General features: G+C 41.3%; 1 protein-coding gene and 1 non-coding gene across 2 annotated transcripts in view; one reads left to right on the plus strand and one right to left on the minus strand.

The window, feature by feature from the left end:
- TBC1D2B (TBC1 domain family member 2B) overlaps positions 1 to 14796 on the minus strand; it is an 86898-nt gene that overhangs the window by 46049 nt on the left and 26053 nt on the right. The window contains exon 3 of the mRNA XM_061180013.1: positions 10060 to 10225. Coding sequence (XP_061035996.1) covers positions 10060 to 10225 — 166 coding nt within the window. The remainder of the gene's footprint in view (positions 1 to 10059; positions 10226 to 14796) is intronic.
- Positions 11798 to 11904, plus strand: LOC133086436 (U6 spliceosomal RNA). The gene has a single exon (XR_009700191.1). It is a non-coding gene; the product is annotated as a U6 spliceosomal RNA (small nuclear RNA).

Here is a 14796-nt window from a genome sequence, read left to right on the forward strand (position 1 = left end):
AAACACAATAAAAGCACAGCAGACAAGCATTCAATTATCCCTTAAGGGGCTTCCCTGGAGGCACAGTGGTTAAGAATCCGCCTGCCAATGCAGGGGACACGGGTTTGAGCCCTGGTCCAGGAAGATCCCACGTGCCTTGGAGCAGCTAAGCCCATGCGCCACAACTATGGAGCCCGCCCTCTAGAGCCCGTAAGCCACACTACTGAGCCCGTGTGCCACAACTACTGAGCCCACACGCCTAGAGCCCGTGCTCCGCAACAAGAGAAGCCACTGCAATGAGAAGCCTGCTCGCCGCAACTAGAGTAGCCCGTGCGCAGCAACAAAGACCCAATGCAGCCAAAAATAAAATAAATAAATTAAAAAAAAAAAACTTAAACAAAAAATTATCCCTTAAGCCACTTTAATTAAAACACCATTTTAAATTTATATAAAATATATGTAATTTTTGAGCCATGAATTTAAAATATAGAAATATTGTTTTAATACTTCTATGATCATTAAAATCTCTCTACGCACCTAAAGCATCTTATTTAAACCTTTGTTAAGCACGCCATAAGTAAAAAAAGAAAACAAAAACCATAAACACCTAAGATCCCTATGCCAATCAATAAACATCAGGGTTTCTACAGGAAGTGGCCCCCTGGACCTCCGTGGAGAATGGCTTTGCCATGAGCTGTGTCTCCCCCAAAAATGGCAACAACTAGCCCTCATCTAGTACTTAGTGAGGGTCAGCTTAAGTTGTCATCATCATGTTGATCTCCTGAAGTATATGTGATTATTACCCCCATTTTACAAATGAAAGTTAAGTAATTTGCCTGAGTTATCCAGATCTGGGAATTGAACTCAGCTGTCTGGCTCTTAATCACTGGGCTACAGTGGGAAGGCACAGCTGACAGACGATAACTCCAAGTGACCTTTAACCCTGAAAGTGAACAGTCAGTTGTTACAAGTAAAGGTGACACGTGCTCACTTTCCTAGGCTGGACACACTCCATAATCAGAAAGCCGCCTGTGTTACAGGTCTGTCTCCCCCCGTTTCCATTATCTAACTTTGAGGGCAGATGAGGCTAGTTAGGCATGAAAATCTGGCAAATCAACAGTTTCCCGAATATGTTCTTACAATGAGAGGTGGAAGGAACACCGGGCTCCAATCAAGGCACCCAAGGTGCCTTTCAGATCTGCCATATACCTGCTATGTGTCTTGAGCAAGTCACTTTACTGATAGGGACAGAGTAAAGGGACAAAGTAGGTGATTAAATAGTTAATTCCACTAAGGGAACGTAAGTAAAGAAAAAAGTATGGGAGACCCCTGTAAGTTAATGACCACTCAAGAAAGCAGGCCTGCCTAGCAACAAAGCCAAGCAGGCTTGCTCAGCAACAAAACCATGCAACAGAAGCATGAGACATGTCCCAAAACAATAAAACAATGGTGGAATGATACCCACATCCTGCCCTGTGATGTCAGTAAGTTAATGACCCCTAGGACGTGCTCTGCACACATAAAAAGCAATAATTTGGGAAAAGTGACATTTCAAAGTGAAAGACCCTCATTATACTGAGACCTGAAATAATTTTTCCATAGCACCATGACAGTCCTGGATGGGCCATATAGGGTCAAAAACTCCCCCTCCCAACATGTCGGAGGAGTTAATGATGGAAGACTCAAAGAGTAAGGAAGAAGGTGGTCTTTTCCCCCTCCCCTCTTTTCCTTTGATTATAAAACTGTAGCCCACTAAGTTCTTGGGGAGGCACCCTCTTGCCCACCCGCTTGTAAACCTCACAAGTGTCCTATTGTAATAAACCACTTCTTATCTATCACTTTGCCTCTCACAGAATTCTTCCTGTGCTGAGACATAAAGAACCGGAGCTCCTCAGAGCCCCCCACCAAGACGCATTTCTGTGGTTTCATTACCTCTCTTAAGCCTCAGCTTCTTAACCAGTAAAAGAAAGGGATAACCTCTTGGTGGCTTTCTAACATTTTTAGGAGCATAGAACCCTTTCTTTAAGGAGAAGTCCAACAGGTTGAAATCAATGAAAGCAGTGCTGCTCTAGTTGCAGGCACCCAGGGAGACAGCCCCACCTTGCCTCCTCCCTCCCACCTTACCTTCGGTACTGGCTGGCAAAGGACTGAATCAGATGACATGGGGCACCCCAAGCAGAAGGACACACCATGAGTGAAGGTCCTGGGTGAGGAGCAAGGTACGGAATGGCCGGAACACAGCAGCTCAGGGAGTGAGAATATGGGGAAACAGTGACCAGGGAACAAGCCACTTCTTGGATCCATAAGAGAGGGGAGGACACACGGCAAACTGCTATCCCCAGTACTGGAAGGACAGGCCAATACAGGGAGTCGCAGCTTCCTAGAGCACCTAAGGAACCAGTGCCAGGGTAGGAAAACTCACCGTAATTGATGACTTGCTGGAGGCTCAGTACAGACAGCTGCGAGTTAAAAACTCCAGGGGGCCTGTCATAGGGGTCCCCACAATATTGTGAGAGTTACCTCCAGGAGCTCGACCAGGTTCCCACAGTGAATACCAGAGAAAAATTCCCTCTGGCTTCTGGCAGGGAGAGGGGAAAAGAAATAATTTTTGAGTACTCTGTTCTTAACAAGGCCTGCCTTCCAGGGAAACTATTAACCAGAGCCTAACCTGGGTATTATCAGAGCCTAACTGACCTGTGGGAAGGGGAATACTCAACTCCAGCCCATTCTAGCCATCCTGCCCCACCTAAGGGAGGAATAAAAACACAGAGAAACACTTGCGAAGTTCAAACTCCAGAGGCACAAGCTCACTAAAAGATTGAGCCCTCATCATAGGACTACACAACACTTCCTCACCTCCCACACCTCATCACCATATCACTAAAAGCCTATTTACAGCAGTTACCTTTTACCTAGAACATCATGTTCAGCTACCAACAAAAAATTACAAGGCATACCAAAAGGCAAAAACCTCCACAGTTTGAAGAGACAAGCGAGCGTCAGAACCAGACATGGCAGGGATGTTGGAAGTATCAGGCGGGAAATTTAAAACAACTATGATTAATATGCTCAGGGCCCTGATGGATAAGGTAGACTGCATGCAAGAACAGATGGGCAGTGTAAGCAGAGATGGAAATTCTAAGAAAGAACCAAAAAGAAATGCTAGAGATAAAAAAACACTGCAAAAAAAAATGAAGGATGCCTTTGACAGGCTTATTAGTAGACTGGACACAGCTGAGGAAAGTATCTCTGAGCATACAGATATCTCAATAGAATCCTCCAAAACTAAAAGGCAAAGAGAACAAAGACTGGAAAAAGAAAAAAAAGGAAAGCAAAAAGAACAGAATATCTGAGGACTATGGGACAACCACAAAAGGTGTAACATATGCATAAAGGGAATATCAGAAGTAGAAGAAAGAGAGGGGAAAAGAAGAAATATTTGAAACAATAATGATGGATTATTTCCCCAAATTAACCTCAGACACCAAACCACAGCTCCAGCAAGCTCAGAGAACACCAAGCAGGATAAATGCCAAAAAGCCCATACCTTGGCATACCATTTTCAAATTACAGAAAATCAAAGATAAAAAATTCTGAAAGAATTACCTTACCTATAGAGGAACAAAGATAATTACATCTGACCTCTCCTCAGAAACCATGCAAATAATAGTACACTGAAATACGTAAGGTGTTGAGAGAAAAAAAATCCCACCAACTTAGAATTCTGTAAACTGTGAAATTATCCTTCAAATGTAAAGGAGAATTAAAAAAATAAAGACTTTCTCAGACCAAAAAAAAAAATTGAGGGAATCTGTTGCTAGTAGATTTGCCTTGCAAGAAGTATTAAGTTCTTTAGAGAGAAGAAAAATAATATAGGTCAGAAACTCAGATCTAACATAAAGAAAGGAAGATTATTGAAGAAGGAATAAGTGAAAGTAAAATAAAAACTTTTATTTTTCTTATTCTAATTGATCTAATAGGTAACAGTTTGTTCAAAATAATAATACCAACAATGTACGCTTATGTATACATGTTATGTATGGTATACTGATGTACATTTTATATATGTGCAAGCTTATATTATGCATATATTATGTATGCTTATGTATACATATTATGTATATATGTGTTATGTATGCTTTATATATAAGTGAAATGAATAACAGCAATGATATAAGGGTCTAGAGGAGGATATTAGGATTATTTTGTTGTTATAAGGTACTCACACAACCTGTGAAGTGGATAGCGTTATTTCAAAGTGGACTTGGATTAGTTGTAAATGCATATTGGAAACTCTAGGGCAACCACTAAAAAAGTAAAAAAAAAAAAAAAGAAAAAAAAGTATAACTGATATGCCAAGAAAGGAGAGAAAATGGAATCATATAAAATGCTCAATTAAAACCACAAAAGGCAGTTAAGAGAGTGGAAGACAAAAATAGCAATAAAGAACAAGGACAACAAATAGAAAACAGTAACAAATACAGTATATATTAATCCAACTATATCAATAATCACTTTGAATGTCAATGGTGTAAATGTACCAATTAAAAGACAGAAATTGTCAGAATGGATCAAAAATCAGCACACAACTATATGTTGTCTACAAGAAACCCACTTTTAAATAAAGCCACAAATAGATTTAAGTAAATAGAGAAAAATATATTGTGCTAACACTAATCAAAAGAAAGCAGGAGAGCTATATTAAATTCACATAGAGTAGACTTCAAAGTAAGGGAAGTTATCAGGGATAAAGAAGGGCATGACATAATGATAAAGCGGTCAATCCTCCAAGAAGACATAACAATTCTTATTGTGTATGTGCCTAACAACAGAGCAGCAAACTATGTGAGGCAAAAACTGATAGAACTGAAAGGAGAAATAGATGAATCCACTATCATAGATGGAGACTTCAACACCCCTCTATCCAAAATAGACAAATCCAGCAGGCAAAAAATCAATAAGGACACAGTCAAACTCAACACCATCAATCAACTTGATGTGAATGATATCTATAAATTACTTCATCCAACAAGAGCAGAATATACATTTTCCTCACATGGACCATTCATCAAGACAAACCACATTCCGGGCCATAAAACACACCTTAACAAATTTAAAGAACAGAAATCATACAACATCTGCTTTCAGACCACAGTGGGATTAAACCAGAAATCAGTAACAGAAGGTAATAGGAAAATCCCCAAGTATGCGGAGATTAAACAACACATTTCCAACTAACAGGAGTCAAAGAAGACATCTCAAGAGAAATTTTAAAATATTCTGAACTACATGAAAACATAAATTATCAAAATCTGTGGGATGCAGCAAAAGCAGAGCTTAGAGGGAAATTTATAGCATTGAATGCATATAATAGAAAAGAAAAAAGATCTAAAATTAATCATCCAAGTTTCTACCATAGGATACTAGAAAAAGAAGAGCAAATTAAATCCAAAGTAAGCAGAAGAAAATAAATAATAAGAAGTAGAGCAGAAATCAATAAAATTGAAAACAGGAAATCAATACAGAAAAAAATGAAAGCAGAGACTTATCTGGTGGTCCCGTGCTTAAGAATCTGTCTTGCAATGCAGGGGATGCCAGTTCGATCCCTGGTCAGGGAACTAAGATCCCACATGCCGTGGGGCAACTAAGCCTGTGCACCTCAACTACTGAGCCCACACGCCACAACTAAAGAGCCCACATGCCACAACTACAGAGCCCACGTGCTCTGGAGCCCACAGGCCACAACTAGAGAGAAGCCTCCGTGCCACAGCTAGAGAGAAGCCCGCACACTGCAACGAAGAGCCCGTGCACCATAACGAAAGATCCCTAGTGCCGCAACTAAGACACAACGCAGCCAAAAAATAAATTAAATAAATGTTAAAAAAAAACATGAAACCAAAGCTGGTTCTTTGAAAAGATCAATCAGTGTGATAAGCCTCTAGCCAGACTAACTAAGGAAAAAAGAAATGACACTAATCACTAATATCGGAGATTAAAGAGGGAAAATCACTACAGATTCCATGGAAATTAAAAGGATACGCAAGAAATACAATGAACAACTCTATGCCCATAAATCTGATAACTTAGATGAAATGGACCAATCCCTTGAAAGACACAATCTGCCAAAACTCACACAAGAAGAAATAAAAGATCTGAATAGGCCTATATCTATTTTTAAAATGGAATCAATAATAACCTTCCAAAACAGAAAGTACAGGCTCAAATGGGTTCATTGATGAATTCTACCAAACATTAAAGAAAGAAATTATACTAATCTTTAAAATATTTATTTATTTATTTGGCTGCACCGGGTCCTAGTTGCAGTACACGGGATCTTCGTTGCCACGTACGGCACCTTTAGTTGCGCCATGCAGGATCTTTTAGTTGCGGCATGCAGGATCTTTAGCTGTGCCATGCAGGATCTAGTTTCCTGACCAGGGATCGAACCTGGGCCCCTGCACTGGGAGCACAGAGTCTTAACCACTGGACTACCAGGGAAGTCCCAGGAAGTTATATTAATTATCTACAATCTCTTTCAGAGGATAGAAGCAGAGAGAATACTTGCTAACTCATTCTATGAGAGCAGCATTCCCCTAATGGCAAACCAAAAAAAGAATAAAAAAAGAAACTACAGACCAATGTCTCTTATGAACACAGATACAAAAATCCTCAACAAAATATTAGCAAATCAAATTCAAAAATGTATAAAAAAACTATACCTCACAACAAAGAGAGATTTATCCAAGGTATGCAAGACTCATTCAACATTCTAAAATCAATTATTGGGGGTTTCCCTGGTGGCGCAGTGGTTAAGAGTCCGCCTGCCAATACAAGACTCATTCAACGTTCTAAAATCAATTATTGGGGGCTTCCCCGGTGGCGCAGTGGTTAAGAGTCCGCCTGCCAATGCAGGGGACATGGGTTCGAGCCCTGGTCCAAGAAGATCCCACATGCCGCGGAGCAACTAAGCCCATGTACCACAACTACTGAGCCTGCGCTCTAGAGCCCACGAGCCACAACTACTGAGCCCATGCGCCGCATCTACTCAAGCCCCTGCGCTCTAGAGCCTGTGCTCCGCAACAAGAGAAGCCACCACAATGAGAAGCCCGTGCACCGCAACAAAGAGTAGCCCCTGTTCGCTGCAACTAGAGAAAGCCCACGCGCAGCAACGAAGACCCAACACAGCCAAAAATAATAAATAAATAAAAATAAATAAATTTTAAAAATAAAAAATAAAATCAATTATTGTAATCCGTCACATCACTGACTAGAAAAGGAAAATCACATAATCATATCAACAGATGCAGAAAATGCATCTGACAAAATCCAACACCCATTCATGATAAAAACTCTCAGTAAACTAGGAATAGAGGGAACTTTCTCAACCTGATAAAGACTATCTACAAAAAGCCTACAGCTAACATCATACTTAATGGTAAGAAACCTGAAGCATTTCCACTAAGATCAGGTACAAGGCAACAATGTCCCCTCTCACCACTCCTTTTCAACTCTGTACTGGAAGTCCTTGCTAATGCAATAAGGCAAAGAAAAGAAATTAAAAATATTGGGAAGGAAGACATAAAATTGTTCATAGATGACACAACCATCTATGTAGAAAATCTGAAAGAGTTAACCAAAAAACTCTTGGAATAAGTGATTACAGCAAGGTTGCACAATATAAGATTAATATACAAAATTCAACTGTTTTCCTATATAACAACAGTGAACAAGTGGAATTTGAAATTAAAAACACCATATCATTTACAATAGCACCCCAGAAAGCAAAGTACTTAAGTATAAATCTAAGTATACATATATATATATATATATATATATATATATATATATGATCTGTATGAGGAAAACCACAAAACTCTGATGAATGAAATCAAAGAAGAACAGAATAAATGGAGAGATATTCCACACTCATGAATAGAAAGACTCAACATTGTCAGTTCGTCCCAATTTTATCTATAGATTCAATGCAACCCCAATCAAAATCCTAGCAAGTTATTTTGTGGTTATTGACAAACTGATTCTAAAGTTTACATGGAGAGGGGAAAGACCCAGAATATCCAACACAATACTGAAGAAGAACAAAGCTGGAAGACTGACACTATTCTACTTTGAGGCTTACTATAAAGCTATGGTAATCAAGCCAGTGTGGTATTGGCAAAAGAATAGATAAATACCTTAATGGAACATAACAGAGAATCCAGAAATAGAATCATATAAATACAGTCAACTGATCTTTGACAAAAAAGCAAAGACAATACAATGGAGCAAAGATAACCTCTTCAATAAACGGTGCTGGAACAACTAGACATCTACATGCAAAATAAAGGATCTAGACACAAACCTTATACACTTCACAAAAATTCACTCAAAATGGATCATAGACATAAATGTAAAACTCAGAATTATAGAACTCCTACAAGTTAGCACAGAAGAAAACCTACACAACCTTGGGTATGGTGAAGGTATTAGATACAATACCAAAGACACAATCTTGAAAGAAATAATTGATAAGCTGGACTTGATTAAAATTAAAAACTTCTGCTCTGTGAAAGGCAATATAAGAGAATTAAACAACTGCCACAGACTGTGAAAATATATTTACAAAAGACACATCTGATAAAGGACTGCTACCCAAAATATACACAGAACTCTTAAAACTCAATAATAAGAAAACAAACAACCCAATTAAAAAATGGCCAAAGACCTTAACAGACACTCCACCTAAGAAGATACAGAGGTGGCAAATAAGCATATGAAAAATGCGTCACATCATATGTCATCATATGACAAAAATCTGACAACACAAAATGCTGGCAAGGATGTGGAGCAACAGGAACTCTCATTCATTGCTGGTAGAAATGAAGGCAAAGTGGTACATTTCAGAAGACTGGCAGTTTCTTACGAAATTAAACATACTCTTACCATATGATCCAGCAATCGTGTTCCTTGGTATTTACTCAAAGAAGTCGAAAACTTATGTCCACATAAAACCTGCACACAGATATTTATAGCAGCTGTATTCATAGCAGCCAAAAAGTGGAAAGAACCCAAATTTCCCTTAACTGAAGAATGGATAAACAAAATGTGGTATACCCACATAATGGAATCTTATTGCTCAATAAAAAGAAATGGGGACTTCCCTGGTGGCGCAGTGGTTAAGAATCCGCCTGCCAATGCAGGGGACACGGGTTCGAGCCCTGGTCTGGGAAGATCCCACATGCCATGGGGCAACTAAGCCCATGCGCCACAACTACTGAGCCTGCGCTCTAGAGCCCGCGAGCCACAACTACTGAAGCCCACGTGCCTAGAGCCCGTGCTCCACAACAAGAGAAGCCAACACAATGAAAAGCCCGCGCACTGCAACGAAGAGTAGCCCCCACTCGCCACAACTAGAGGAAGCCCGCGCGCAGCAACGAAGACCCAACACAGCTAAAAATAAATAAAATAAATTTATAACAAAAAAAAAAAAAGAAATGAAGTACTAATACGTACTACAACATGGATGAACCTTAAAAACATTATGCTCGGTGAAAGAAGCAAGACACAGAGGACCACACACTGTATGATATCATTTATATGAAGTATCCGAACAGGCAAATCCATTGACACAAAAAGTAGATTAGTGGTTATCAAGGGCCGGATAGCAAGAGGTTTGGGGGAAAGGGGAAGGGACTGCTAACGGGTACTGGGGTTTCTTTTTGGGGTAACGAAAATGTTCTAAAATTGATTGTGGTGATGCTCATTCAACTCTGCAGCCTGGGAGACTTGTGACCTTAGACAAGGACTCTTCCTGATCCAACTGCTCTCTCTGTAAAATGTCAACCATATGACCTACCTCACAGAGTCAAGCAATTAAACCATGAGTGTGAAAGTGTTTCACAGCAACAGGCACGTAATAGGCATTCCATACAAGCTAAAAAAATAACGAAGTATGCAAAAGTACCTTGTGGTAAATGCTTTCACAAATGTCAGGTGGTTTTATAATTTCATATATAAAATTATAACACACATTATCAGAAATAAGCCATTTTCAGTTTCACATGCTGCTTTCCAAAGACTCACTTGAGCTCAGTGCCCCACTGTTTCAAAGAGAAGTTAATGGAATTTGGATGCCCTGGGGCGGGCTGATTTGCAGCTTGCTCTCCCACCAGCTCTCCAGGGGCAGTTTCCACAGCTAGGACATTTCTGGCTTTTTCTGCAGAAGCATTTGGGTGCGGGTTAATTAAATCTGAAAGAAAGGCAAACAAGTGTCAGTTACTCAAAGTTTCCACAGGGAACTTGATATCCTACATAGTACACTGTCTTGATATACTATATAAAAATCTATATAGTATATATTATAGTATATATATATATTTTTAACATGGCCCCTTTATCTTTTATTTATTTATTTATTTATTTATTTATTTATTTATTTATTTATGGCTGTGTTGGGTCTTCGTTTCTGTGCGAGGGCTTTCTCTAGTTGTGGCAAGCGGGGGCCACTCTTCATCACGGTGCGCGGGCCTCTCACTATCGCGGCCTCTCGTTGTGGAGCACAGGCTCCAGACGCGCAGGCTCAGTAATTGTGGCTCACGGGCCTAGCCGCTCCGCGGCACGTGGGATCCTCCCAGACCAGGGCTCGAACCCGTGTCCCCTGCATTGGCAGGCAGGTTCTCAACCACTGCGCCACCAGAGAAGCCCTATTATAGTATATTTTTAATGTGTACTACATGAAAACACAATCTGTAGGCGGCTAGCGTGTTCTGCAACCATTTTCATCTAAAGTAGACCCACGGTCCTCAAAGGAAGGTGGTACATGCTTCAAACCACCAAGTTAACAGCATCGGCCCAGGGGAAGAAGAAGCTAGGGCTCCTCTCCGCTGTCCTGTAGATCAGTAAACCTGGTATAAAGCTGTGATCATGGTCCACTCACCTATACTGATAAGGAACAATTTCCAGGATAAACTGTTAGGTGAAAAAAGCAAAGTGCAGGACTTACCTGGTGGCGCAGTGGTTAAGAATCTGCCTGCAAATGCAGGGCACACGGGTTCAAGCCCTGGTCCGGGAAGATCCCACATGCGGCGGATCGACTAAGCTCATGCACCACAACTACTGAGCCTGTGCTCTAGAGCCAGCGAGCCACAACTACTGAAGCCCGCGAGCCTACAGCCCATGCTCCACAACAAGAGAAGCCACCGCAATGAGAAGCCTGCGCACCGCAACGAAGAGTAGCCCCCGCTCACCTCAACTAGAGAAAGCTTGCACACAGCGACGAAGACCCGATGCAGCCAAAAATAAATAAATTAATTAATTAATTTAAAAAAAAAAAAAAGGCAAAGTGCAGACCAGATTACACTAATGCCCTTTTCTATGAGAAAATGAGGGGAATAGAATATATACATACTTGCTGATCACAAATAGTGACACTGAAAAAATAAGTTTGCATATAAAGGATAGCAGTTCAGTAAATTCATAGGCAAATGCATTGATGCTAAAACATGATCAAATTTCAGAATGTATCTTTAAAACGCAAGTGGTTGAGGGACTTCCCTGGGGGTCCAGTGGTTAAGACTTTGCCTTCCAATGCAGGGGGGTGTGGGTTCCATCCCTGGTCGGGGAGCTAAGAGTCCACATGCCTCGTGGGCAAAAAACCAAAAAACATAAAAAAAGAGAAGCAATACTGCAACAAATTCAATAAAGACTTTAAAAATGGTCCACATCAAAAAAATCTTAAAATAAAATAAAATGTAAATGTTTGAAATATTTAAGGTTGCAATGATATGATGCCCAGAATTTGCTTCAAGATAACAACATTTTGGTGCTCGCTTCAGCAGCACATATACTAAAATTAGAACGATACAGAGAAGATTAGCATGGCCCCTGCGCAAGGATGACACGCAAATTCATGAAGCGTTCCATATTTTTAGATTGGGATTGACATATATACACTAATATGTATAAAATGGATAATAAGAACCTGCTGTATAAAAAAATAAAATAAAATTCAAAAATTCAAAAACAAGAAAAAAGATAACATTTTGTTATTTAACAAATAAATAATATTTGCCTCAAATAACATGTTATTTGCTTCCAAATAACAAAATTAAGTGGGTAAATATATCAATGAAACAAGATGGGTCGTGAAATACTAATTGTTGAAACTACCTAATAAACATGTGGGTAATATTATGTTATGCTCTCTTTGCATATGCTTAAAATTTCCCATAAGACCCATAATAAAAACTTACTTTTCTAAAGTTTTGATAAAATGTATCTAACAATAAATACGTTGTATTCTTCCAAAGGATATAATCTCTCTGAGAATATACATGTTTGTAAACAGAATTTAACATTGTTTTACAATAATCAATTTGATCTATACTCCCCTTGAATAAAGCATCCCTACATTGGCAATATCAACCATCACTCCTTCAGTGGACTGATGGAACGCTGGAACACTGATATCCAAGAAAAAAATTACTTTCTAATCAGATGAGCACACAACCTGAGTTCACTTAGAACAGGTCACTGTGAAGGTCATCGAGCACTGGTAGAGAAGGCAAAGCACAGGGAATCCTGGACTCAGGGGCCCTTGAAAATTGATGTTGCAAACGAGAACACCTTACGATGGGCTCACACTTTGTTGGCAGGTCACTAACTTGACCACAGTCAGCATGGGAAGGGCTCCGGGAACACACTGGGAAAAGTATGCTGGCTGTGACACGAAATGACCGCTGTGTATCCATGAGGGGAACTGGGGCCTGCCCAGGAGAGTCAACACCTGGCTCATAGTAGCGTTCTAAGTAGAAAAAGCAAGAGGGTGTGTTGGGAGACAGAAGAACTATACGCTTCGCAATGGATTATAAGATTAAGTCAAGAAGGCCAGAAGTTACAAACTACCACTGGTTCCTGATTCTTGGTTCAAGTTACCACTGTGTATGAAGCACTAGGTGCTCAGGGTACAACAAAAAATGAGAGAGTTCTTGCCCTAAAGGAGAACACATCTAGGAGAAAGATATAAAATAATAAAATGTTAAGCTCCAAGTCACCACCGAATGCATTGAGTCCCTCGTATCCAGACTTTCCTCTGAGCCTTAGGGTCCAGGAGATGCCTTGGGGATTTTCAGACGGAGAGAAGGAAGGGGTCCCACTCTCAGCTTCAACCACAGTGGTTCCTCTTTTCACTCTTTTATATCCTGGAGTTCCTCTTGAGATTTCATTTGGAAAAAAAGAGTTCCAATAAACAAACAAAAAATACGTTCAAACACCACTAACCGGGTCCAGTTTCCTCTACCTACTTTATTTGGCAGGACACAGAAGCTGGGGCTAGAAGGCAGTCACCTGCTCCTGCAGTGACAACAGCCTCATGGCGGGTACAGTGACTTACCGGGTAGAGGCAGGCACCCGACATCTGTGAGTGTGTATCGGTCATTGGGCACACGGGTGGACCGCCTCTATTTCAGACAAAGGTAAAGCCGACACCCAGGCTTCCGGGAGGCTGGTCTTTCGCACACCCCTCACAGGCAAAGCATTACAACTCTAAACCAAACCAGGAAATAAACACAGCGCACTGCATCTGTTTCTGTTTCGAGCAGGGTCCAGCCCCTTCTTCCTGTGTGGGTTAGCAGCAAGGTGAGGAGCGGTCCCTCTGCAGGTGAGACTGTCAAGCGCTCTCGCATAGCCAAGCACCTGTTACCAGGACGCCCAGGCCTGGCAGCAGCCCTGGGCCCACACTGGAAATGGTCCCTGAGGAACTCAGGCCCTGGGGGTGGGGTGCAGAAAAGGGACCGGAGGCCAGGGAGGATGTTGGCAAAACAAACCGCTTCTAAAAGTCATCATTTGATGTGAAAAAGAAGCCATTTCCCAGTTTTAGCTATATTGTTTTGTCTGGTTTTTGGTTGTTAAAAGACCACGTGAGATTTCCTTAATTAAAAGCGGAGCTACTGGCTTCCCCTCAATACGTGTCCTAACATTAGCATTCAGGGAACCGCCTCAAGAAGGACACAAACTAGGACAGGGCAGTATTTCCTTGAAACCCTTAAGAGGATGGGTTGGATTCACGAACATGTGCTTTATCTTGCAGCTGCAGTGGGGAGAGAAAGTCTGTGCTTGAAGAGTTTTGGTGTTTAGACCTTCTCTGTTATTTCTGAACATTTCCCAATGCCTAAATGACACCTCTGAGCAACTTTTAGACTACAGATTTCCTGGGTTCTGATTCCAGCACAGCCTCTATCATTCTGGCGTGGCTATTCCCAGATCTCCAGGAGTCCCTCCCCCTGAACGCATTCTAACAACAGGGGCCCTGTGGGACCCACAGAGGGAGGCTCCTGCTCACATCTGGACACCTCCGTGAGTCTTCCCTCCTCTCCGGCTCCTAGCTCCTGTTCGCAGAGGGCAGAACAGGGTGCCCAAGATGCAGCATCCTCCAAGAAAGGAGGGAAAAGCACTGGGAAAAGGCCATTGCCATGTGTGTCAAAGATACCTCAAAAGAGAGCCTGCAAGTCCCCACTGGGAGCTGGTGGAGGACACTCAGAGTGGGGTTAACCTGAAAAAGCTTTTTTTCCTTTATCAAAGTGAGTTTAACCCAGATTGTGAAGGCGTGGTCAGGAGCAGTACAGTTATCTTCCAAGTAAGGGCACAGCGTGCATCTACCCCCAAAAGGAAGAGGCAGCAAGCCACCGGGTCTGAGCATCCCCAGGGGGCCAGCCCACGTGTCTGGTTAATTACGCATCCGTCTGCCCTCTCCCGTGCCTCACCAAGGACGTAAATCTTGTGAGAACTGGACCCCAGCCTGATTTGCTAACAGCTGCGTACCCA

Source organism: Eubalaena glacialis, chromosome 2, assembly GCF_028564815.1.
Source record: "Eubalaena glacialis isolate mEubGla1 chromosome 2, mEubGla1.1.hap2.+ XY, whole genome shotgun sequence".
Classification (NCBI taxonomy): domain Eukaryota; kingdom Metazoa; phylum Chordata; class Mammalia; order Artiodactyla; family Balaenidae; genus Eubalaena; species Eubalaena glacialis.